The sequence below is a fragment of the Platalea leucorodia genome (genome assembly GCF_965183815.1).
Source record: "Platalea leucorodia genome assembly, chromosome: Z".
NCBI classification, from domain to species: domain Eukaryota; kingdom Metazoa; phylum Chordata; class Aves; order Pelecaniformes; family Threskiornithidae; genus Platalea; species Platalea leucorodia.
The window spans coordinates 43,810,393-43,832,363 of NC_138858.1; the positions used below are offsets into that span (position 1 = coordinate 43,810,393).

General features: G+C 38.0%; 1 protein-coding gene across 2 annotated transcripts in view; it reads right to left on the reverse strand.

Annotated features, from left to right (window-relative positions):
- Positions 1–21,971, reverse strand: part of LOC309602341 (transducin-like enhancer protein 1) — a 74,777-nt gene that overhangs the window by 47,886 nt on the left and 4,920 nt on the right. For both annotated transcript variants that reach the window (XM_082335843.1, XM_082335842.1), the window contains exons 5-6: positions 4,917–4,979; positions 3,916–3,990 (exon numbers count right to left, since the gene is read on the reverse strand). In XM_082335843.1, coding sequence (XP_082191969.1) covers positions 3,916–3,990; positions 4,917–4,979 — 138 coding nt within the window. The remainder of the gene's footprint in view (positions 1–3,915; positions 3,991–4,916; positions 4,980–21,971) is intronic.

The window sequence follows — 21,971 nt, forward strand, 5'->3', positions numbered from 1 at the left end:
AACTACACACTCATAAGAATAAACCCTCAAGAGGTTAACCTCATCCTCTTAAGCTTCACACAGTACAATCCCAGAGATAGCTGGCAACCACAGCCAAGAGAGAAAAAATAATCCCACATCTTGCTAATCCTTTAGCCAATCACCTCATGCAACAGTGGAGAGCCCTCTCGGAGGCCTACAACTCAATCTGTCTCAAGAGTACTGTCAATCCAAAAGATACATATTTCACAGAACCATTAGCAACCCACCTCAAAAGGCAAAATAAGACATACCTGGCTACTCAGTGGTACACTGAAATCGTGCATCTAAAACGCAATGCTAAAAAAGATTCCAGTTTGTTGCTTACATTTCCCATTCAGATATTTGCATATGCTACTCATAAAACTACCTAGTTTATTAATTTGAAAGTAAATCTAACAAACTTTGCATTATTTGCATCTAGATAGACCAATTTAACTGTCCCTTATACTTCCTAGCATGAATTTGAGTACCTTTGATTTTCCAGCCAGATCATATCTCTCTCAAAAAAAAAAACAAACCACCTTCAAGGTAAACCACGATAATCTATCCAATTCTTTCATACCATGATCTGGATTCTTCCTTAACGTCAAATGTGGACACTGCCTGCAGCTGCAGCAGTGCCAAAGAGTTAACAGGTGCACTTATCTTAAGTCAAAGGTTTCTGTTTTATTATTTATCTAGCAAAATCGCTACGTCATTCAAGTTTAATATAACAAATATTAACTGGTGCCTTATTAAAAAAAATAGCAAGCAGATTGTTTAGCCACACTGCTACTCCATGGCTGGAAGTTAAAGCCTTCAAAAACATGCAAGAAAATTATAAGGCCAGAGGTATGACTGTTAATAACTAAATATCATCCACAGTTCTTTCCTGAAGTTAAGAATTTTTAATCAACACAGAGGATTAGCACTGCTTACAAGCTCACTGAGTCCAACTATATTACTGTGGGTTTTTTTTTAAATGTGTCAATTTATTCATGCTCTTTTGTAAGTGCTTAATATACACCTGGCTTTTGACTTTGTAGGTAAATTCTCTGAAAAATCTCAGTCCCATGAGACTGTAAGTCCCTATCCTCACAGTCTGTTCTCTAATAGGCTTCCACCTTTTCAACTGGTAATAAAAAAAAAAAGTGTAAAATATAGTTCAAAATCATCTTGTATTTCAAAGAGTTGTTCCCACTAATTAAAGGCTTTGTTCCCTTCCAGAATTGACATATGGCCCAGCAGCAACAGGAATTGCTCTAACTCAGGCAAGCCAAATGGGAAACTCCTAAATCATCTACTGTCAGGAAACAATGGCCCATAAAGAGGGAAAGGAAGGGAGGGAAAAATGTCAAACCCCAACAAAAATGCAGATTTTATCTAATCAAGAGAAAAGTGAACATCAGCTAGGAAAAGTAAACTTTCCTCCTGTCCTCAAAATTTATTGTACATAAGTATCCTCCACAGTATGACGCCACAGCCTACTTGATCACATCTTCTACTGTTACAGATTGCTCCAGCCTCTTTGCATTCTGAGAAGTTTCATGATCTTTCATGCTCATAATAGGTGTCTAAACCGTTAAATTACTATTTCTTTTCTTATCTTGAAAGACACTGCACTTTAACAGCATGGCCCTTCCATTGTTCTTTATACTAAGTCGGCTCCCTGAACAATACTGACAGCTGCTATCAAACTGGGCCGTGCTTACTCTCGGTGCAGCTGCTGCTTGTAGGAATAGACAGGCTTCTGATGTGTCCTCCCCTCTGGGGAGAGGGCTTGACACGCTGCGTGCTCAGTGAGGGGGAGCAAAGGTCCACTGAATTGTCAACCCAATTTTATGCTATTCAGATTTTCCAGGATGCACACCATCCCTTTCAAACAAAATCAAGTATATGTCAGAGCATGAAACTTATTGTGCAGCACAACATAATTATTGATCATGTAAGACTGTAAGAGACCACTGTGACATACATCTAATTTTAACATTATGTATATGCATGCATCTACATGGTCAAAGAAATTTTGTGCACAACGTGTGCATTTCTTCATTCACAGTTTTGGATTTGTATGGCATCATTCAAAAGTCTCGCAGAAGACACAGCAAAGCATCTCTTCTGGTGAATCTTAGATAATTTAAAACCAAAGAAGTTGGAGGATTCTATTCTTGCTTCCAAAGAGCTTTCCCTCTCCCCCCAAAAAAAGTTCTTAATTGCATGTGACACTTGTAGATCCTATTGCTTTTAAAAGACTATATTGCATAGACTTTAAAAAGAGGTAGATGACATGCTTGAGATAACAAAATTTGGTTTGGCTAAGTAGCACTACCCTAAGTCCAGCAAGAAAGTTTTTAAATATATTTTAATACATACTTCCATTTACTGCATAAAATATTCTTTAAAACTAGTTCATTAAAAAGGGTTTTCTATTCCATTTGCATCCTAAAGAAGTAATTCATTTTGAAAAAAATGCAAGAAAGTACAGTTCTCTAATCTTTGCTAATCAAATACCACAAATGTACATGTGCTGTATTTCAAAGATCAAATCAGGTATTCATAAAGTAATTCACTACACAAGCAAAGCATAGAGGAGATTGTGACAAATACAGATGTAATTGTGTGGGTTTCTAAGATGTGATTAGCAAATCAACTAAGTAACAGTCAAAAATTGATACGAAGGGAAAAAACAGCACAGATTTGAAGGGGGGGTATGTTTACGCAAAGCTAATCTGTCAAGTGTAATAAAGCAGCTTGAATAAAATTTAAGCTGAAAATCCACCGAAGCTCCCCATTTCAGGGAGGAAAAGCTATTAAAAGGAAATGAAGGTCATCCTCCCAGTTTATTTCACCTAATTGACTGCCAATAGCTTACCACAGGCAAACCGACTGCAGATCTGCAATTGAGAAACTGATGAAAGGAGAGTTTTCAAGCTGAGGCTCATTCTTTTAATCCTCCCTCACTCCTATTTTTTTTTTCCATCTCCAGTTGGGATGTAATTTTAAGCACAGATGGATTAACTGGTTCCATTGTCTGTAGACGTCATTGGACTATGGCACTGTTAATCCGTACAGCAGCATGTCTAATTATCATTACAAAGTGTCTGAGGGAACTATAAAGACCAGCAGGGCATCTTCTCACAAGCAATTAACATAAATTGATAAATGAGTAATTTGAATCCGCTCAAGGCGCTCACATATGAATAAAATCAGAAAGGACGGGTTCTTGTTTCAGCTACTTCTTTCACTTAGTCTGGAAGGGCAGAAAACATGAGAAATATTCTAGACTTAGTAGCAGGGGAAATGAACTCATGCAGTGGAAGGAATGTATGGTTCAGAAAGTTCATTAATACAAAGCAAATGACTTGTGATTGACAACCAGTCACAAGCAAATAGTATTAACTTATTTCAGCATATTTAGAAGCACATACTTGGTGAAAGGCTATTAGAACACTGTGTCAGACAATTAATACTACTTCAAAAGCGAGTGAAGTTTCTTTTCAGTAGCTTGCTAATTTAAAATTCATGAAGGATTCACAAGAAAGAGAAAGAGAAGAATGAATAGTTGTACAGGCTCCAAGAACTCAAGTGTCACAAAAAGCATGAGGCAAAGGTAACTAGATCAACTGACATACAATACCTACAAATAAATAAGCAACTCTCCTAATCATTATATTTCTTGAAGGAAAAGTTTTGTTACGCACAGCGTTGCTGCACAAAATGATGTTCTGACAAAGTAAACTATTAACTTTATACCTGCTAAAAATCTGTGTGAAGCAAGGCAAACACTTCAGCAACACTGAGAATCAAAACAGTCTTAGATATTAAAACATTAAGCTTATTTTAAAAATAGCAAAGCAGTAAGATATGAAAGCAAGTTATACACACTGTAGGAGGTAGACCTGGAAGGCCACGTACCCCGATGATGGCATTCAGTTCAGCCATGGTCACTTGTTTGGCACGTTCTACAGCTTGGGCCACTTGCTGCTGATGCTATTAAAAGAAGAAAGGGTACAGGGAGGAATTTGTGTTAAGGTATTGACCACACCAAATCAAACCAAGATCACAAACACCTAAATAACCGGTTTGTCTGCAGAAGCCCAGGCTACCTATTGCAAGACATCTTATGAAGGTAAAAGGTAACTGTGCCCTATTTCTCACCTGTCCAAAAGCAAACAAGAGCCTTGAAGGCCGCCAGCTCACCTCGTCCCCCATGCCACTTCAATATTAATTTTCTGGCAAATAAATAATCAGTTTCTAATTGAGTTGACAGGACAATAATGTCAACTTCACACTAGCATCAATTTTAACCTTTATATACTGTGCCCACACAGCAAAACATACTGAAATTTCAAACAGGGAAAAGGAGTGATTCACTGAACTCAACAAGAATTACAAATACTCCTAGTAAACTGTAGAGTTTGAAGCAGCATATCCAAAACAACAGGCTTCAAAATGTAACAGCAGCTGCCCACAATATGCTACAATCACAGTCATTCAGACCAGATGCAGGTTTGTAACCTTAAACAGTATTTTGTACCTGAGCTAACTACTCACCTTTTACACTAAAATTTGATACAAATTATGTAGACAAGATAAGCATGCATATTTCACTAGATGCACATTTGACAACTGAATATCAAATAAGCAATCACCATGATTAGAAATGAAATAATTTTGTTGCATTGGTAATATTTTACAGACTCCCACTCTCCTCAGGCAATGAATGAGGCTGAGCCATTGTCACTAGTTTGAACTCAGATTTGTTAGACCAAATTAGCAGGGGGTTTGCACACTTCAGCTGTAACAGATGTTCCTTACACTTGTGTATTGTGATAAAATTAACATCTTAAAACTAGCTAATTTGCAAACAGAAAAGCAACATAATTGCACTTTAACAGCTGAACAGTTTTACTTACTTCCTGAGACAAAAATGGGATGACTTGTGCACAAATTGTATTCAATCTCTTGGCGATTTCTGTCTATAGAGGAAAAGTATTTTGATTAAAACTGCGGTTTAGGTTTGTTGCCATGTATTAACTAGTGTACAGGATTATATTAAGTTCACACAGTGAAGAAAATAATAAAAAAATCCACATCTTCATACTACTGCAAATATAAATAGTTAATATATAAGCCCCGATGAGGACAGATATTTAGTTAGCTACTCTAGGACATCTGCCATGTCTAGAGAACTTAATCTGTATACACATTTAGGCACAAATCTGGTCCTTGTACATAGCTCATTAACAAGTAAAGCATTTTTGAAATCCATTAAGTCCAAGATAAAGCCTTTTAAAAGGTAGGTTTACTATTACTCAAATTATCAAGCAGCATAACATGAAGGTGACAGGCATGGAAGAAAAATGTTTCTTTCATGATCAATTTTATCTGCCTATTAGAAGGTAAAATTAGTTTTGCTGACAGAAACACACCATCAGGAGTACAGAAGAAATACCAAAACAGAAGTGAGACAGAATGGAGACAAAAGGTACAGACTTGTAAAACATCCATACTGAGAAAGAATTAAAATAATGCAGACAAGAATCAGATCAGAAAATGTGATAGTCAATAACAGCAAATTAGTGAAACTGTAAGTAACAGAACAATAAGGCTAGGAATCAGCAGAGAACAGAACAATCCTTCACTGAAAGCCGCAGAGAAGACAGCAGAATGAATTGTTTGAGTCCCACTTTGACAGCTTTATGTATCTCCCACTCTCGTATCTCCCACTTTTGGCATGTCAACTTGAACACAGGATTTCTGGTGGGGTACAAGGATCTTTTTCTCTCATTACAGTTTTACCTGTGCTTACAGCTTTTCAGACCTATACATCTGCCCACCATTCAGAACAACCATTATAACTAACCCTCAAGGTACTTGCAAAACTCCTACAGTTTTTCTTAAAAAACATCTCCTACAGTCACTGTAACATAGCTGCACAAAACCATAATTAGCGTCCAGATGTGAACACAGCCTACATACAAGACACTCTGAACAGCTCTTGTTGGCCTCTGTAGCATCATTAATCCATATAGATATTTCTTGGGAGTTTTGTTCTGTTTTAAGACACAAGAAGCAAGAGATCCCTGCTGAGAATCATTACGCCTTCCATGAAATGACATGCATAAACCTGAGCAAAGATAAACTCTTTCAAAGAAGTCAGATGAAAACATTACTAACTCATCTGCTGAGCCTTTCCCTGAGCCTCCCCATCACCCTGATCTTTTTAGGAAGACACTGCTATGTGCTCTGCATACATCAGTCAAGCAGTAATGAGGATACAAAAGCCACCCTCTGCTTTTATGTCTCAGTAGACAGGTGATTTGGGATTTAAATACAACTAGCAACAACTTTTAACACCTCTTTCCCCACCTCTGACAGAGGCAGGGAAAATCCTTGATAGCACTGAGACTTGTAAAACACCACGTCTGTAAGCTTGAAGTACTCCATCTGACCAAACTCTGGCATTTGACACATCTACTCTAAAGTTTTGCAGAGAGAGGAGTCTCTGAAGCAGTTCTAGGATGGTTTCTTCCTAGGACAGAAAGGTACCCCTTAAATAAGGGCAATGAAGTGACAGTCGCTTTACAGCAAACCTTTCTCTCCCTGCAACATGGGGAACAGATCTCTATTCTCAATAGAAACAGCTGCCATTTCACACAGTACCACAGAGGTCTGTTTCTGTTTTGTTTGGGCCATGACCATAAGATATCCATCATTCTGTGCAAGGCCTTTAGTACTGGTACTACATACTTACCAGCAAAGGCAATACAAGGAAGTTACCAGCTTAGCTACTATCAGTTATCAGACTTAACTATTACCAAATCTGTTGGTACTTTCAGTGTCTGTTAACAAGGAAAAAAACCCACACAATTGTGAGAATCTATGTACTAAAGGGCATTTTTCCACATACCCGGTATGTCTCTCCAGAAAGCGAGGTCTGTCAGCTATGGAAAGAAAGTCTGTTACATAGCAATGTGGTTGGCTGATGTTTAGCTAGGATGTTTAGGGGTCCAAGAAATCCATTGCTCTAGACCAATGGGATTACTTTTGTTTTCAGCACAGAAGCCAGGATGAATCATAGCAGGTGATAACAGGGGAAAGAAAAAAGTAAAATAAGAAAACCATTCAGTTTCTACTGAAAAGTTCTTTGGCCTGTGTTGCCTACACAAAAGTCTCCCTATTCTGTAATACTGAGATAAGTAGGCTTATTGTAACTATAAGAAAAAAAAATAAATCTATTTTCAGTAGTCTCTAAAACATGCAAGTTGTTCATGTTATTGGGTTTTCCTGCACAGGTCCCAGATATCTGAGCTTCGCTGTAATAACACAGCATACAGGACAGCACACCGTAAGACAAAAGAATACAACACCATGAGGTAATTACCAGCCCCAATGCAGGTCAATTAGATTTTTTAAAAATTTTTATTACTTTTTTAAAGAAAGGGGGCATAATCAACTTTCCCCCTTTTCCAGTCAATCTTACTTTAAAATTATTGTCTCGGTACTATCATACCTGACTTAGTATCACAACTGAAAAAAAATCTATCCCTCTGAGTTTGTCTTTACCAAAGCAGAGCATCACTGATGATCATATATGAACAGCATCCTTAATATTCATCCACAGTGCTAGGTAAAATTAAAAGTACATGCTGTGATAGGTTAACGGTTGGACTCGATGATCTTAAGGGTCTTTTCCAACCTTAACGATTCTATGATTCTATAAAGAAGTTTATTTTGAGATTTATTGCTGCTATTACAAGTGCCAGTTAAGAGACATTTACACTGAAAGGAAACTGGAAAGGCTATTCCATACTTCATAACAAAAGTCTGCTTACTTTTAAGAGACAGTTTGCCTACTCGCACTATTTCCCACACAAAATTAAATAAAGTACTTAAAATTATTTATCCACTATGAGATCTCATACATCTCCTGTTTCCTGCTCTGAAATGTTCAGTAAAAGCTATTCTTATTCACAAACATGTTAAATATTCTTATTCTCTAGTGAGCTGTGAAAGTTAGGTTTTAATGCACAACTGACCTAATCTTGCCCATCAGGAGTTGCAAGAGGTTGTTTTCAGAATTGAGAAAAAGGAACTTTCATTACTTTAAATATAAATCTAGCTGTTCAAAAGGCAATGTACATTCACCTTTCAAGGTGAAATATCTTTGAGTACATATGCACGTGTGTTTGTGTGTGTCTGTATATATATTCACTCTTGAAAGCAAAAACCTTTTTTGATGGAGTCTAGGAGAGCCTCTTTAATCAAGACTAGACATCAGTAAATGGTGGCATTAGAGTAAGCTATATATTCCAGATTTAGGGCTCATGCATTTGAAAGTCTTAAAAGAAATGTACTTATCAGTTACTTCCAGAGGCCTCCCAATGTAACAAAACTATTATCTAACTCTTGATCTTGAGACATGTAGGGCAGTCAGAAGAATGAGTAAACAAAGAAAATTTTGCAGAAAGCTGCTCGAGCATAGACAAACATGACTAATTGCCCACGTTCTTTGGCTCCTTGGTAAAGCAGACTGTAGAAGCCTGCATCTCTCATGAAAGCCCTCCTAGCTCTATGGCAGCTCTTAGCAAAGCATCTGAAGTGCCCTTAATTGTTTGTGTTCTTAATGCAGAGCCTCTTGAATACATTCATTTTTAATAGAGGACTTGAGTGTGGGGCCCATCAAAGAATGGTAAAACTACATCATTCACTGGTTCTTGCTGTTGTAATGATTGTCTTTTGATTTATTTGCAAATGACAAGCTTATCAGACCCCTGACTGAAGTGCTACCCTCCTTTCTTAAGTATCATTAAAAATTAACATGAAGGAATTCAGCTGCATTTTGTAAAATTAAGTTGAGCCGACGGATTTTTTTTCACTCGTAATTTTTTTGCCTCCGTTCCATCTAATTAAGGACTTAAATGTTTTGACCTAACCATTGCCAAACTCAAGTGTTTGTACTTAAGTTTGTCTCTTGCTAAAGTGAATTCTTAACATAATGACAAAGAGCAAAGCAGCCAGACTAGTTACTAAATATAATATTCATTTAAATAAGTCATTTTACTAATCCGTTAAGAGATTGTATATACAATTGTAACTTTTTTCCTTCTGCATTGCTAAAAAAAAGTGTTGAAGTGTTTTCCTCTACAGTAGTCTATTCCAGGTCATTTTGCATTTTGACAGCCTGTACTTTCTAAAGCACTATGTAAGATATCATACTGAAATCAATATGATTTCTTAAACAACTACAGATTTTTGCACTGGAGTGAAAAGAAGGAAGTGTAATACAAGTATCCAAACTCTATCTGTATTTCTCACCACACCTAACACCCATATACATTTTATCACTAATGCTGGAAGCCCTAGCCTACGGGAGCCACCATTCTCACTTCTGAGTGAAGAATGCAACCTTCCTCTGAGGAGAATTAGTTAATCACCTTTCAGCTTCAGAGGTTTCAACAATAATAATTTTGGTTTTGCTCCGATCAGTGTCTACCATACATGTTCCAGTAGTGAATTTAGCTACAGCATCTGTGGTGATCTAAAGCAAAAATTAAATCTTACAACACATTATTTTTAACAATCCATTGTATTGTGACAACTGCTCTATTATTAGTGCTCAGACTCCTTAAAGCTGTCCAGACCTACCTTTACAAAACAATACTCAGCTAAAAATGTCCATTGTATGTCAGAAGCTTGTTATTCTTCCTTGCAAACTGTGCTTCCTATATCACAAAGTTAGATCAGTATTTCAAACCACTCTATCACCACTTCTTAAGGACAGGCTTCTGTATTCTATTTATTACATTTTTATTTACTTTAGTTATTTCAACCCAATTTTGAGACTCACATTTGTCATTAGGTTGGGAAAAATACAGTTTAGGAACAAGAAAACCCAAAGTTCTGATGATACAAAAAAAAGCATGTCCTAATCTGTTCCTTTAAAGCAAAAGAATCAGAGAATCAGCCTTTAATGCACAGAAAAGAATATACTGTCAAATCACATTCACAAAAGCTTTAGAAGGTAATTGTCAAGTACTCTGCCTCCACTTACACTTTCAACACGTAGAAAGCCAAGTACAACACTGAACTCCTTCTGGAAGAACAAAATGGACTTCCTGCCATTTACAGCATGTAGCACAGTAATCCACCAGGGAGTAAAGGTCAATGTTGCACTTTTGGTCATTACTGAATCATTTGAGATTATCTGTGGTGGGGATGAGAAGAAAATCGAAGGCTATGAGAATGCTGCAAATGGCTTGACCTCAGACCAATTTTCATCTCCATCTGTCTACCAGACATGTGGATAAAAGCCCTCTTTATTGGACATGCTTGACCATTTTTTAAATCCCTGTTGCAAGTCAGAAATCAGTTAAATACTACATTTCAAAAGTCCTTGGGTAAGAAACTGCATGTGTATATTTTAGTCTTGAGCTAAAGTTTAGTACCCATTTAGTATTTTTCATTTTTTCAGCAGAATCACTGAAACAAGCAGTACACTTAAACGATGTAGTCTTTATTCTTTTTGTGACTGAGATCTTCAAAGGCAACAAAAAGCACACATATTCACAGAGCAATTACAAAAAAGAAACATTCCACTGTGCTTAGCTCTCTGCATGCTTTGTTAGAAATTTACTACATAAAGACTCAAGCACTTCCAAACATTTGTTGCTAAAAATTCAGGGGGTGAGGGGATGTTATAATTAAATCTCAAAACTTAAATATTCAAAAGCCTCAAATGATTAAGGCTAGCATTCTGTGAACTTTGCTGTTCATGAGTTATTGAATCCATGTTGAGCACTGAGATATGCATATATTATTAATGCCCTTTTATTTAAAACTAATACACAACAATCTGTTTTGGCAATGGCTGCAAAAGTAAAAAAAAAAAAAAAAATAAAGGCAACATGCCATTTAAAAGTTTAGGCCCCCATAGTATATCAATGTCAAACAACAGCGTGTCAAGCTAAGATTCAATTCAGGTAAGTGCCACTGCCAAATTTTCTTGTTCCCAGACGTGCTTTAAGATTATTTTATTGCTTAAAATTTAATTTGTTCCAACTCGCGTCTCCATGACAACGTTGGCTAACCCTGCAAATCATTTGGGTAATTGGATATCTTATCTTTCTATTGCTCTCAAATCGAATGATTCTGCTAGAACTGCAGCAGCCAATCAAATTTACAGGCCTCCTGAGAAATAGACTCGCACAAGTAGCCACATTCATCTCCCCTTTACCACCGTATTAACCACCCTGCGACAAACTGTGGAAGTTGGCCTTCAAACTCTATTTTAAATTATAAACACTGTCATTACTAATATTCTCACCAATAGAAGGGGGCGGGAAGGTTTATTCTCAACAGATACTTGAAATTCAATCTGACAAGCAGCAATGGGTAGCGCTCATTTCAGCGACAGGAACAATCTCTGTATTTTGGGCGTAAACTGTCAGTTTAACATGACAGATCATTAACAAATACAGCTTTCCCTCTGCCCCACATTTGTACTACTCATTTTAATTGCAAGATCAGCCACCCACAAGATGATGATATTAAAACCCCCAGAAGACTGGCATGAAAAATCTTTAGCTATGAAAAAAACCAAAACATCACCATATTGCAAGTGGGAGTGGGGAGAGGAAGAAGTAACAGAAATATTAACAGAATAAAACCTCAAAATGATAAAGCTACAGAAGGCTAGATAGTTTCCAAAGTGAAACTGGTATTTTTTTAATTCAGTACCTAAACTACATTTATCTAAATTCTCTTAGATGTCAGTTTAAATTACAGAAAGGTCATGTTAATTTAAACATAAGCTACATATGATGCACAAGTCAACAGATACACTTGCCGAACATCTACTACAGGTTTGGACTTCATTCGACTGTAAAGTGAAGTGACTGGATATATTTCAGGCATCTAATTTCAGTGCTTTCTGTAATAATAGAGAGAGGCTACAGTGTAGCTCTCAATGAACCACTGTACACAACTGCCCATCCCATTTGCAGCTGTAAATCCTGTTGAACCCAAGCCAACTGGCAACAAAAAAGCTGTTGTCAGGATGTTAAAGTGCTCCTTTCACATATCTTCACTATGTCAGGACTCTTCTTAAACTTTACTGAATAGGACAGTTATCACAGTTCTCCTTTAATCCAACTTTAGCCCATCTTGCTCAACCACTCACAACTACAAAACGTGTGTTTATCCAAATTTTAGTTCTACAGCTTAGTTTCCACGCTTAAGCTAACCTTCAATACACAGAGAAGTATTTAAATCTCAAAGTGAGCACCCAGCTTTATTTTACTTTCAAGCTGTTTACCAGCACACACAGTTCCCACTTCTATTTAGATTCCATGAGATGATGAGTAAGTCAGAGGCTAACTCCAATCCAGAAGAGAAGGTCTTGCTACCTTTGCTTGCAGATGCACACTTTCTTCAAACCACACTGGAGACATTTTGACTTGTCCAACATCTCAACTAACTAGTCAAGCAGAAAACGTTACCATAGGAGGAGGGAAAGGGCCAGCTTAGTAGACCACCACATCAGCAAGTTAAATAGGCTCACAGAAGGCGTCCATCAGGTAGCAGGGCAGTCCGAAGTACCAGGAGAACTGAGCTGGGAGCAGAGGTTTTTTGCGGGAACAGCGAGCTACCGGAAAAGCTCCCCTCTTCCCATGCAACTGCACCCTCATGTGCTCGTACAGTGCTCTAGAAGAGCCCTTCTGGCTTTTCATGCGGTTTAGGACATTATTTTAAAACTACTTCCTATTTTGCTCTCACTCCCACAAGTCACATCCAACTTTCTGCATACATCCTTGCAGCACCTGCCACACTGAGTCACTTTATTGGGATGGCAGTAGAAAGTCAGAGCCCTTGCATAGCTGGAGAAGTGCCTAGAACCACACAGCTTCTAAAAATTAGAGCATAAAGTTCCTCAAACCAAGCATACACATTCATGGTATGTAAGTCAATAACAAAACTCCCAGTCAGGATTCAGTCCTTATAAACATTCAAGTAAGATTATAACAGCAGTAGAATCTGGACTTGACTAGAACAATAAGCATGCCATCTGACTATATACAAAATACATCAAGACAAAGGCCTGAAATATGGGGAAAAAATTCAATACGCTACATTCACCAGGACTTTAGAAATAACTACCAAATTAAACTTACCAAATAAGTCACATGCACTTCTGTATCTTAACTGTAATTTCATTATTTTACAATACTTAGTATATTCACAGCTCAGTTTCAAAAGATCTGTCAAGTCAGAGAAACAATTTAAGGCCTTAAAAACATGTTCATATCAGTGCTTCAGGTGCCATCAGGTGACTCACTAATGAATAACAAGTTCAGAAGATTGACAACACTTTTGTTAGGAACTAGCAGAAATATCCACCACACAGGATCTGGAAGGAAGGTGAAAATAATGAAGATTTTCACTACATGGGAAAAGGGTTTGGAAATCTTTCAGCAAAATCTTGGGAACATGTCATTAAGTTTCTTCTCCATTTTATTATTTTTTTTACATATATTCTGTTGTTCACATACTAGAAAAAACTAGTAAATATATCATCTAGATTACATTCTAATAGAGAAGAACCGATTGAAACTGTCCAAACAGAAACTAATTTGATTGAGACTGACAACCACTGTAGAATTTAAAATCATTGGGACAGGACGGAAGAATGAAAAAGACCGTAAGACTTCAGGAAAGCAAATGCCAACTGGCAAGGTCAGCTTTATAGGGCCTGCTACTGAGGGGGGAAGATAAAATGGCATTACAGAGAGCTGACATATTCTTCATAAAACAGTATTAAGGACACTGATGACAGTTAATACACCTGGGAATGGAAGAAGGGACAGAGGAAAAAGGGGAGGGATGGAATTGTACCCAGAGACTAAATCCCAAATTCTAAGCTGACTTCATACAAACAGGAAAGCGTACAGGAAGTGGAAACTAGGTCAGGCGAGGCAGTATGAACATATACAGCACAAGCACGTATTTTTGTACCTATGTGCCACTAAATGGGAGCTAAAGTAAAGCTAGTGCTCTACAGGTTGGAATAGTCAGAGGAGAACAAAAAAAAAAAAAAGGTTCGATCCCCTCAGTTAGAAACAGAAACATATGGTCAAGGGACACAGAGAAGGCCAAAAAGTCTATACTTTCTTGCACCTGTCTTAACTATACAGGAAACATTACCAACCACATAATTAATACTAGTTACGTAAGGTCAACACTGCAGCTAAAAACAGGAAAGCAACAGATCAGAGCCTTCAAAGTAAAATGTCTTGAAATCGACTAGGCCTGATGAAATAAAAAGAGCACATCAGTGAAGACTGAGCAGCTAGTGGACACCTTCCAGAACCTTCAAATGTCAAGTGGATAGGAAACTATGAAAGGACAGTGCGTAACTGATGGAAAACAGCAAATGAAGGAGCAAAGACACTCCAGCTTAATTACTATTCCTTAAGTCTGGGGCATTAGAAAGCCTCTTATCCATAAACATGTAGGTGAAACAGGGATATACATCACAACTCAGAAGTATTTTTCAGCAGTAAACAACATCAGAATTATGCAATGTCCAAAAAGGTAAAGTAATTATGACTAAGAGAGGCAGATGATGTTAACATCCTTGCTAAGAATTTGACATCTGTAGCACTCTTAGGAGCAACACAAACAGCACAACCCAGCTAAAACTTCACGGGAACAAGTACAAAACTGCTTGATGATTAAACTGTGTATGAATACATCCTTCTCTTCTGCAAATTAAGAAGGTCTGCATGCATGATAGGCCCAGTATTTTTCAGTATTTCCCACTAACAAGCATGAAGATCTCTTCATTTGCCCTAATCCTTAATTTGCAGAGAGCTTCAAGCTGAGAAAGACAGAATATGCTGGAGAATAGCTTCAGAACTCACTTTGCAGTGAATGGAAAAATGGACTACAAAGGCAAAAGAAGGACAGGGATAAATAGGGATAAAGGACCATAGCGTGCCTAGACAGGAACATAAAGGAAAAGGAAATAATGGGCCAGGAAGGAATCTCTCGGTCACAGCGGATCAGAAGTTGAACGTAAGTCAATAGCATGCTGTTGCAAAAAAGGCTGCCACCACAGTAAGCCGTACGCTAAGTAAACCTTCTATGCTACTCAGCATGGCATTTCCTCCCCTGGAGTACTGCACTTATTTCGGGAACTGTACTTCAGCTGGGCAACAATATTCTGAGAATGAACATTAGACTGTACAAGTATACAAAATGGTTCTGGAAGGCAGGGGAATGATTTGCTCTCCCTATCCACAGCAAAGAAAATGCATAGTAGAGAACTGAAGCTGCAACAGTAAAGATTGAATTTGTAACTGAAGAAGTACTTCAACAGCAAGAACATAAAATCAGTCTGGTACCTAGAGAGGTCGTGAGTCACCACTGCTGCACAGCCTTTGCTAACAGGACAAGCACCCTATCAGGAATGACACTGGTACAGTCGATCCAGCTAGGACACAGCGAAGCAATAGGTCCTTTCTAGTGCTGCGATTCTACAGTTTATATTTCAGTTTAAAGAAACAACCTAAGAGATTCCCATAGGTCTTGTTAATTAAAGATTTTGTGTTCGCTTAACTGGCAATTTACGTCCATCATTTGAGGCCACAGACAGCTAGCTGTTTGCAAAGTAACAGCTGGAAGCCTTATAACCAGTTACAAAAATAGAAATTCAGGATGACCTTACACCCAAACTCACACATGAAGAAAAATGATAAACATTTCAGGGTTTTTTGGGTTTTTTTTGGTTTTTTGGTTTTTTTTTCACCAAAACAAAAAACTTTGTTGTAAATGGAAACTGTTGTGGCAACACCACAAAAGAATGATCTTTCCATTAGTTATTTTTCTCAAGAAATTGTGGGTTTTTCATGCCCTCCCCCCAGGGATTTAATTCAAACTTCTACATTTAAAAAAGCTGAGCTCATACCATGAAGCAGAGACCACAGCAATTCAGGGGTTTTATAACACTTTAAAACAATTTCATAAATAGGTAGATTTCCACAGATCATAAAACCCACACAGTTTCAGATGTCCTTTCCTTTTCTCAACCTAACAAAAGCAGGTTTCCTCATAGCCTTAATACCTAATCAAGATGCAGCTGAACAAGCATACCCATTCTTGCTCCCCTTCTCCAAAACCGAAAGCTATCTTTTTGTTTCTGCTTGCTAATCCATAGAAGTCTTTAAAATGGCACAAATAAAGGCAGCAGCATTTTGTTCTCTAAATCAATTTTATCCTCAGCCATCAACTAGATGTTCCAGCACAGAGAAAGAACAGTCCTTCCCTTCTAATTCAAAAATCCATACTACCATTGCCCTTGCAAACTGCTAAACAAGCAGTATCGGCAATTCACTTGTGTTCTGTAATATATTTACTGCAAATCCCAACGGCTTGCCTCCTAATGCAGTTTTCTATTGCGTCTGTTCATGTCAATACACTGACTGGTCACCTTACAAGTAAGTTGCTTTGACCAACTGTTTACACAAACATCAAAAAGCTCCAACAGGAACAAAAAAAAAAAAAAAACACCAAACCACACTGAACAGAAAAAAAAGAACATCCATGCTGCTGGGGCAGGGGGACAAACAAAAACAAAACCCCAACCCTACAGCAACACACAAATTAACCTCAGTTTTCTGTTTTGTTATCACATAGCCAAAAAGGCTAGTTAGGTCTTCGGATTGCCTGAGAAGTACAAGATACTTCCAGATAAGCAGTCCTGACATAAAGCTTACCCAATACCCCTCTAAAGAACTTTATAATTTAATCATCTGCACTAATTTGTTCACATCTGAAGAACATAAAGAAAAGGTGAGAGCAACTCAGCCAATCCCCAATTAGAGATCAGAGTCTTCTTAAACACTGTGCAATTTATCATTAGCCACAGAATACTATTATCATTGTAAAAAGTTCAGTGAAACCCATCAAACTGATTAATTTCCTGAACTGCTTTCCCCATACTAGAAAGTATATTTTATAACAGCTAAGCTTGCTAACAACTAAAATAATCCTCAACATTTACAAACTTAAAATACTACTACCCTATGAAATAATGCTATAAACCTTTTTGTATTCCAACTTCACTTCAACATACTGTGATTATGGTTCCAAGTGAGAGAATTCAACATTGTTTCCCATTTGTTTGTCTGATTCTTGACACAGCAACAGCGGCAGGCTAGTTTAAGTACCAAAAAAAGTGCATCACTAGGCCTTCTTTTAAAAGGGACAACCTCAAGAAATAACTGAATTTTAAACCTATTCAGATTTAAACTATGGTTCAGTTAAGAATAAACTCGGTTTCAGCAAGCTCTAATCTACTCTTCAGTCATATTCAGCACTATGCCATAAGCAGGTCACCGGTAGAGTTTCACAGGGACCTTTACTGCCATCTGTTTTATGAATATGTTCAGCAGTTCAGCCTGGAAAAGACAAGAAGCTGTGAGTAAGAAAGCTTGCTCCATAAGAGAATTCATTCAAAGTAAAAACAATGGCTGAAGAACTGCAAAGAGACCTTACCAGTCTAAGTGGACAATGAAAAGAATTGTATATAAAGAAAATTTACGCACACTGGGAGTAGCCATCCCTAGCCTCAATGTAAAGCAATGGCTCCTGAGCTTACAATCATCGTTCACGAGCAAGAACTCAAATGTGAAAGGTGACTCCAGCAGTTCAGCATTTCATGACAGCCAAAAGAGAAATTCAATATTGGGAACTTTACTAAAGAAAAAAAAGAAAAAAAAAAAAGAAAAAGAGGAAAGAAATCCAGAAAACAGAATTATATGATAATATAAATCTCTGGTTCACCTGCACCCTGAGAACAACATGTAGTTCTAGTCCTCTCATTTCAACAGGCCAAGTTAAAAATGAAAAAGGTTGAGGGAAAAGCAAGGAAGATGATCAAAGCAAACTACACAACTCTCTAGGCTGGGACTGCCCAACCTGAAAAGGGGTCAACACAGATGGGTTACAACAGAGATATAAAATTTTGAGTGCATTGAAAAAGCAGCTAGGCATCAACCACCTGTCTATTCTGAGAACTAGGGGCCATCAAATAAAGATAGTGTGAACCAGGTTCAAAGCAAACAAAGGCTGTTTTTTGTACTGCACCTGGGACAACTTCCTCCCCACAACAGCACAGCCAGGGTAGAAACACAGTAGAAAGCAGTTCTGCAGAAAAGGGCACAGGTATCCTGGAGGACAAGTTGCATGTGCATCAGCCCCACTCCCTTGTGTTGATGAAGGCTACACCTCATGCTAGGATGCAATAATATGACTGTAACCAGCTGGCTGATTAAAATAAATTGTTCCCGTTTTTGTTCCCCTTGTTTGGCAAGAAAGAAGATGTTGCAAAACTGAAGCAAGTCACTAAGTGATGCCAGTAAGATGATCAGGGAATCAGAGCACACAACGTACCAGGAAGAAGTTAGATTTGTTTAGTTTGAAAAAGAGGAGGATTAATGGGAGAGGAGATCTGATTGCTGACAAAGAGGTGATTATGGAGAAGACTTAAGCCAGACTCTTCTCAGAGGTACACAGCAGAAGAACAAAAGGCAGACAATGGTCACCAGAGCAGGAAGGCAAAGTCCCAGATAGTGAAGGAAAAAATTCTTCAAAATGAGGGTGGGTCAAACACCGGGAAGTGTTGCCCAGAGATGTCACACAAGATTACCTCCCCAAAATACTTCAGATGGAAATTTGACACTTGCAAAAGCACAGGTTACAAGTTCAGGTTGAACATGGCACCAACTTTCAAGTACTTTAAAAGCCACAGCTTACAAGTAATCGTAAGGACCAATCCGTTAAACAGCTGTTTTGACAAATACATGCTGAAAAATCGTGAATTCTTCCTGTCAGCTGTTGTTTTCCCCCCTTCTGAAAGGAACTATGTGAACAACTATTATTGCTCAAATAGCTACATCCAGAGTCCAACTAAGAAGCGTGATGCAAAAGATGAGAATAGTAGTTTGACATAATTGCCATTAGATATCCCTAAATCTTACTCCAACTGGAAAGATAACCTCATTAGTTCTACTCAAAACTGTTATCATTCTTAAAATAACAGTACCGTGCAGTCTTCTGGTAAGCACCAGTTAACTTAAAATTGTTTTTAAAGGCTTTTTCTGTACTCCAACAGTGACCTACTGTCAAACCTAGAAGATCCTATCTTCCATTTTGCACAGGAGACACAATGCAATTTTACTGCTTTGCTACAAACACTTAAGTGCTGGAGTAGGGTGGGAGCAAAAGCAATCCAAATGCTCAGCTTGATTTGGTATAACAACTAGCAGAAGGAGGAAAAGCATTAAGCTTTTTCCCCCGACTCTGACAGAATGGGTACTGCACATTCACAAAGCATCTTCCCTCTTAGTCTTCTCCCTGCCCCAAAAAATACCAGGAAATTTTTTTTTGTCCAATTTTGAACCAATCCATAAAGTACATCAACAGGCCTTCGGTAATTTAAGTTCCAGCAATGCAAGGGAAGTTTAACAACATAGCTGGTAGGAACGCATTTCCTCTCTCCCTCCATGGTTCTGTGAGGAACCTGAAATCCGGTAGACAAAGCCTAAAATGCAACATGATCTGGCAGTATTTAACATATGTACAGTGTTTACACTGTGACATACTTTCAGATTAAGTTGTATATGGAGTTGGCATAATAGATGGTATCTGACAACATGGTTATCTAAAAGCCGCTTGGAGACATATTTCACACAGTGCCCTGAATCTGTCAGATAACTCCTTAACAACAATGCTGGTCTCGAGCTTGAATGTGGTTCAAAAGTCGAGAAAGTTAAGGTCATTACTTCAGTCTTTCCTCCCTGTGCAAACTGGCAGCTCTAGTTGTGGTTGAAATGGCTGCACCGGTGACACAACTGTACCCATTTAGAAGCCTAGTATTTGTAGAATAAGTACAATTTTTTGAGTGAAAAATATTATGTCCCAATCAACCTTACCATTTTTTCTTTTAAATAAAAACAGGTCTTGTATGTCTTATGTGGCAGTGCCAACTGTAAAATGCTCTTGAAACACTCACGGCACACCACCAAAACCTTAAGGATTCGTGAAGTTTTTCATTCCAATAATTAAAATGCAAGTAGGAAAAAAGAAAAAAAAACTAATTTATCTTTAAATCCCTTTCAACAGCACAGCCATCCTACTCAGGAGCTGTAGAGAGCTAACTAAGCTCCTTAATTCTCTTCTATTTAACCCACTCCTGAAGACTGATGTTCTAATGAGATATCAGTAGAAGATGCTGTCCTTTGCCATAGAGCATTAGAAATGATTCCACAAAACAATCCAGGCTAAAACAGACATTTAACTCTTGTACAATTGGTTAACATAATGCAGTTTGGGAGTTTGTATACTTTTCTACAAGAGGCAAGGTACTGAATGACACATCTGCCTCCAGGCAGGTCACAGAGATCACAATAACCCACCCAAAGAGAGGGAAACCTAGCTGTCACCATTGGGATAGCAGAAACCCACATACTGTAGTAGTTTATATAGTCTGTCAGTTGGTTCAGCAGTGATGAATTTTTCTTTCTTTGGCTGCCTGCCACTGAAAAAAAGCTAATCTTGCACCTAAACAATCTAGGCATTAAACGCACAGGAAGCCTTATCTTCTGACTTATGACAGAAGATGACAGACAGAGCTGGTGAAAATAAAAGAGGCACTGCCTTAATAGCCAGGGGCAGCAACCCTTTAAGTACGGCGTGATTTTTAACACCCAACCGACTCTACATCTTGGCACTAACAGCTGATGCATCTGCTTTGCCAGCCATGGATGTCACAGCGGGAAAAATCTGACTTGGGCGGTATAACACAGAAGAGAAACTTAGGACCACATGAAACATCCTTATTCATTCTGTCTTCTTGACACATATGAAAACAATATCTGAATCAAGTGCATCCATCCTAAATGAATCCTCAGGTGCTTGTTTCTGTTTCAAGTACACAAACCTTAGTCAGTAACTATTCACCTGAAAATAATTATCTCTGAAAACAGTGTAAGAATCCACACACAACATCCTCTTAAGAACTAACCTTTGAAATTCTTAAAAAAAATAAAAATTAAGAAAAAAAAACACACCACAGAAACAAGACCAAAAAAAAATAAAAACCAAAAAAAGAAACCACCCACAACCAGCCACAAATAGGCCAAAAAGATTATTTCCTGACCACTGTTCAGCCAGCAGGTTGAAATACAGCAGCAGTACCTGATTTAAGCACACAGTTATGCAATTAAACCCTGCAAAGTGCCAAAGCTAAAGCTGTGAAGGAAGCCTTACCATGGCCGTTTCTGGACTCAAACGCAACATAGTGAAGTGGAAAGCTCTGCAGTACAGCTGTTTGTGTATGGAAAGTTCACCTCAATTAAGTCTGTTTATAGCAACATTCAAGTCCTGACTAACTTTGTTTTAGTCAAATTGTAATAGATTACTAAATCAAATGAAGAGGGAACTGCTGATGCAACTGCGTCAGTACAGGAAATCAACCCTTTCACACACAGGCAAACTGCAACTACTTCATTTTATTGAAGTGACTCTACCTTAACAGTGATGTATGCACCACACTGCATAAAGAAACACTGCTGCAGTGTATTTTGTTTTTCAATCAGCAGCCCAAGCACTCTGAAGGGCTTCACACATAGTGAGCGCAGCATCCACATAGGAGGCAGGCCTTAAAAACGTTAAAGCTTGTTCAGTGGAAAGTTTCCCCATCACTGCATTTTTCAGTAACAAAGATGTTGTCAGAAATGACAATTTTTCGTGTCCCCTGATGATGCCTTGCTACCATTTGGTTATAAGCCATGAAGCAGGAATAATTTCAGCCTGTCAGGAGTCTAGCTAATGCCCAGTTTCCCCCTAGAGAGAATTCCTGTCAAACGTAATGAGAGCTCCAAAGGCCCTCTCTACAACATAATGAG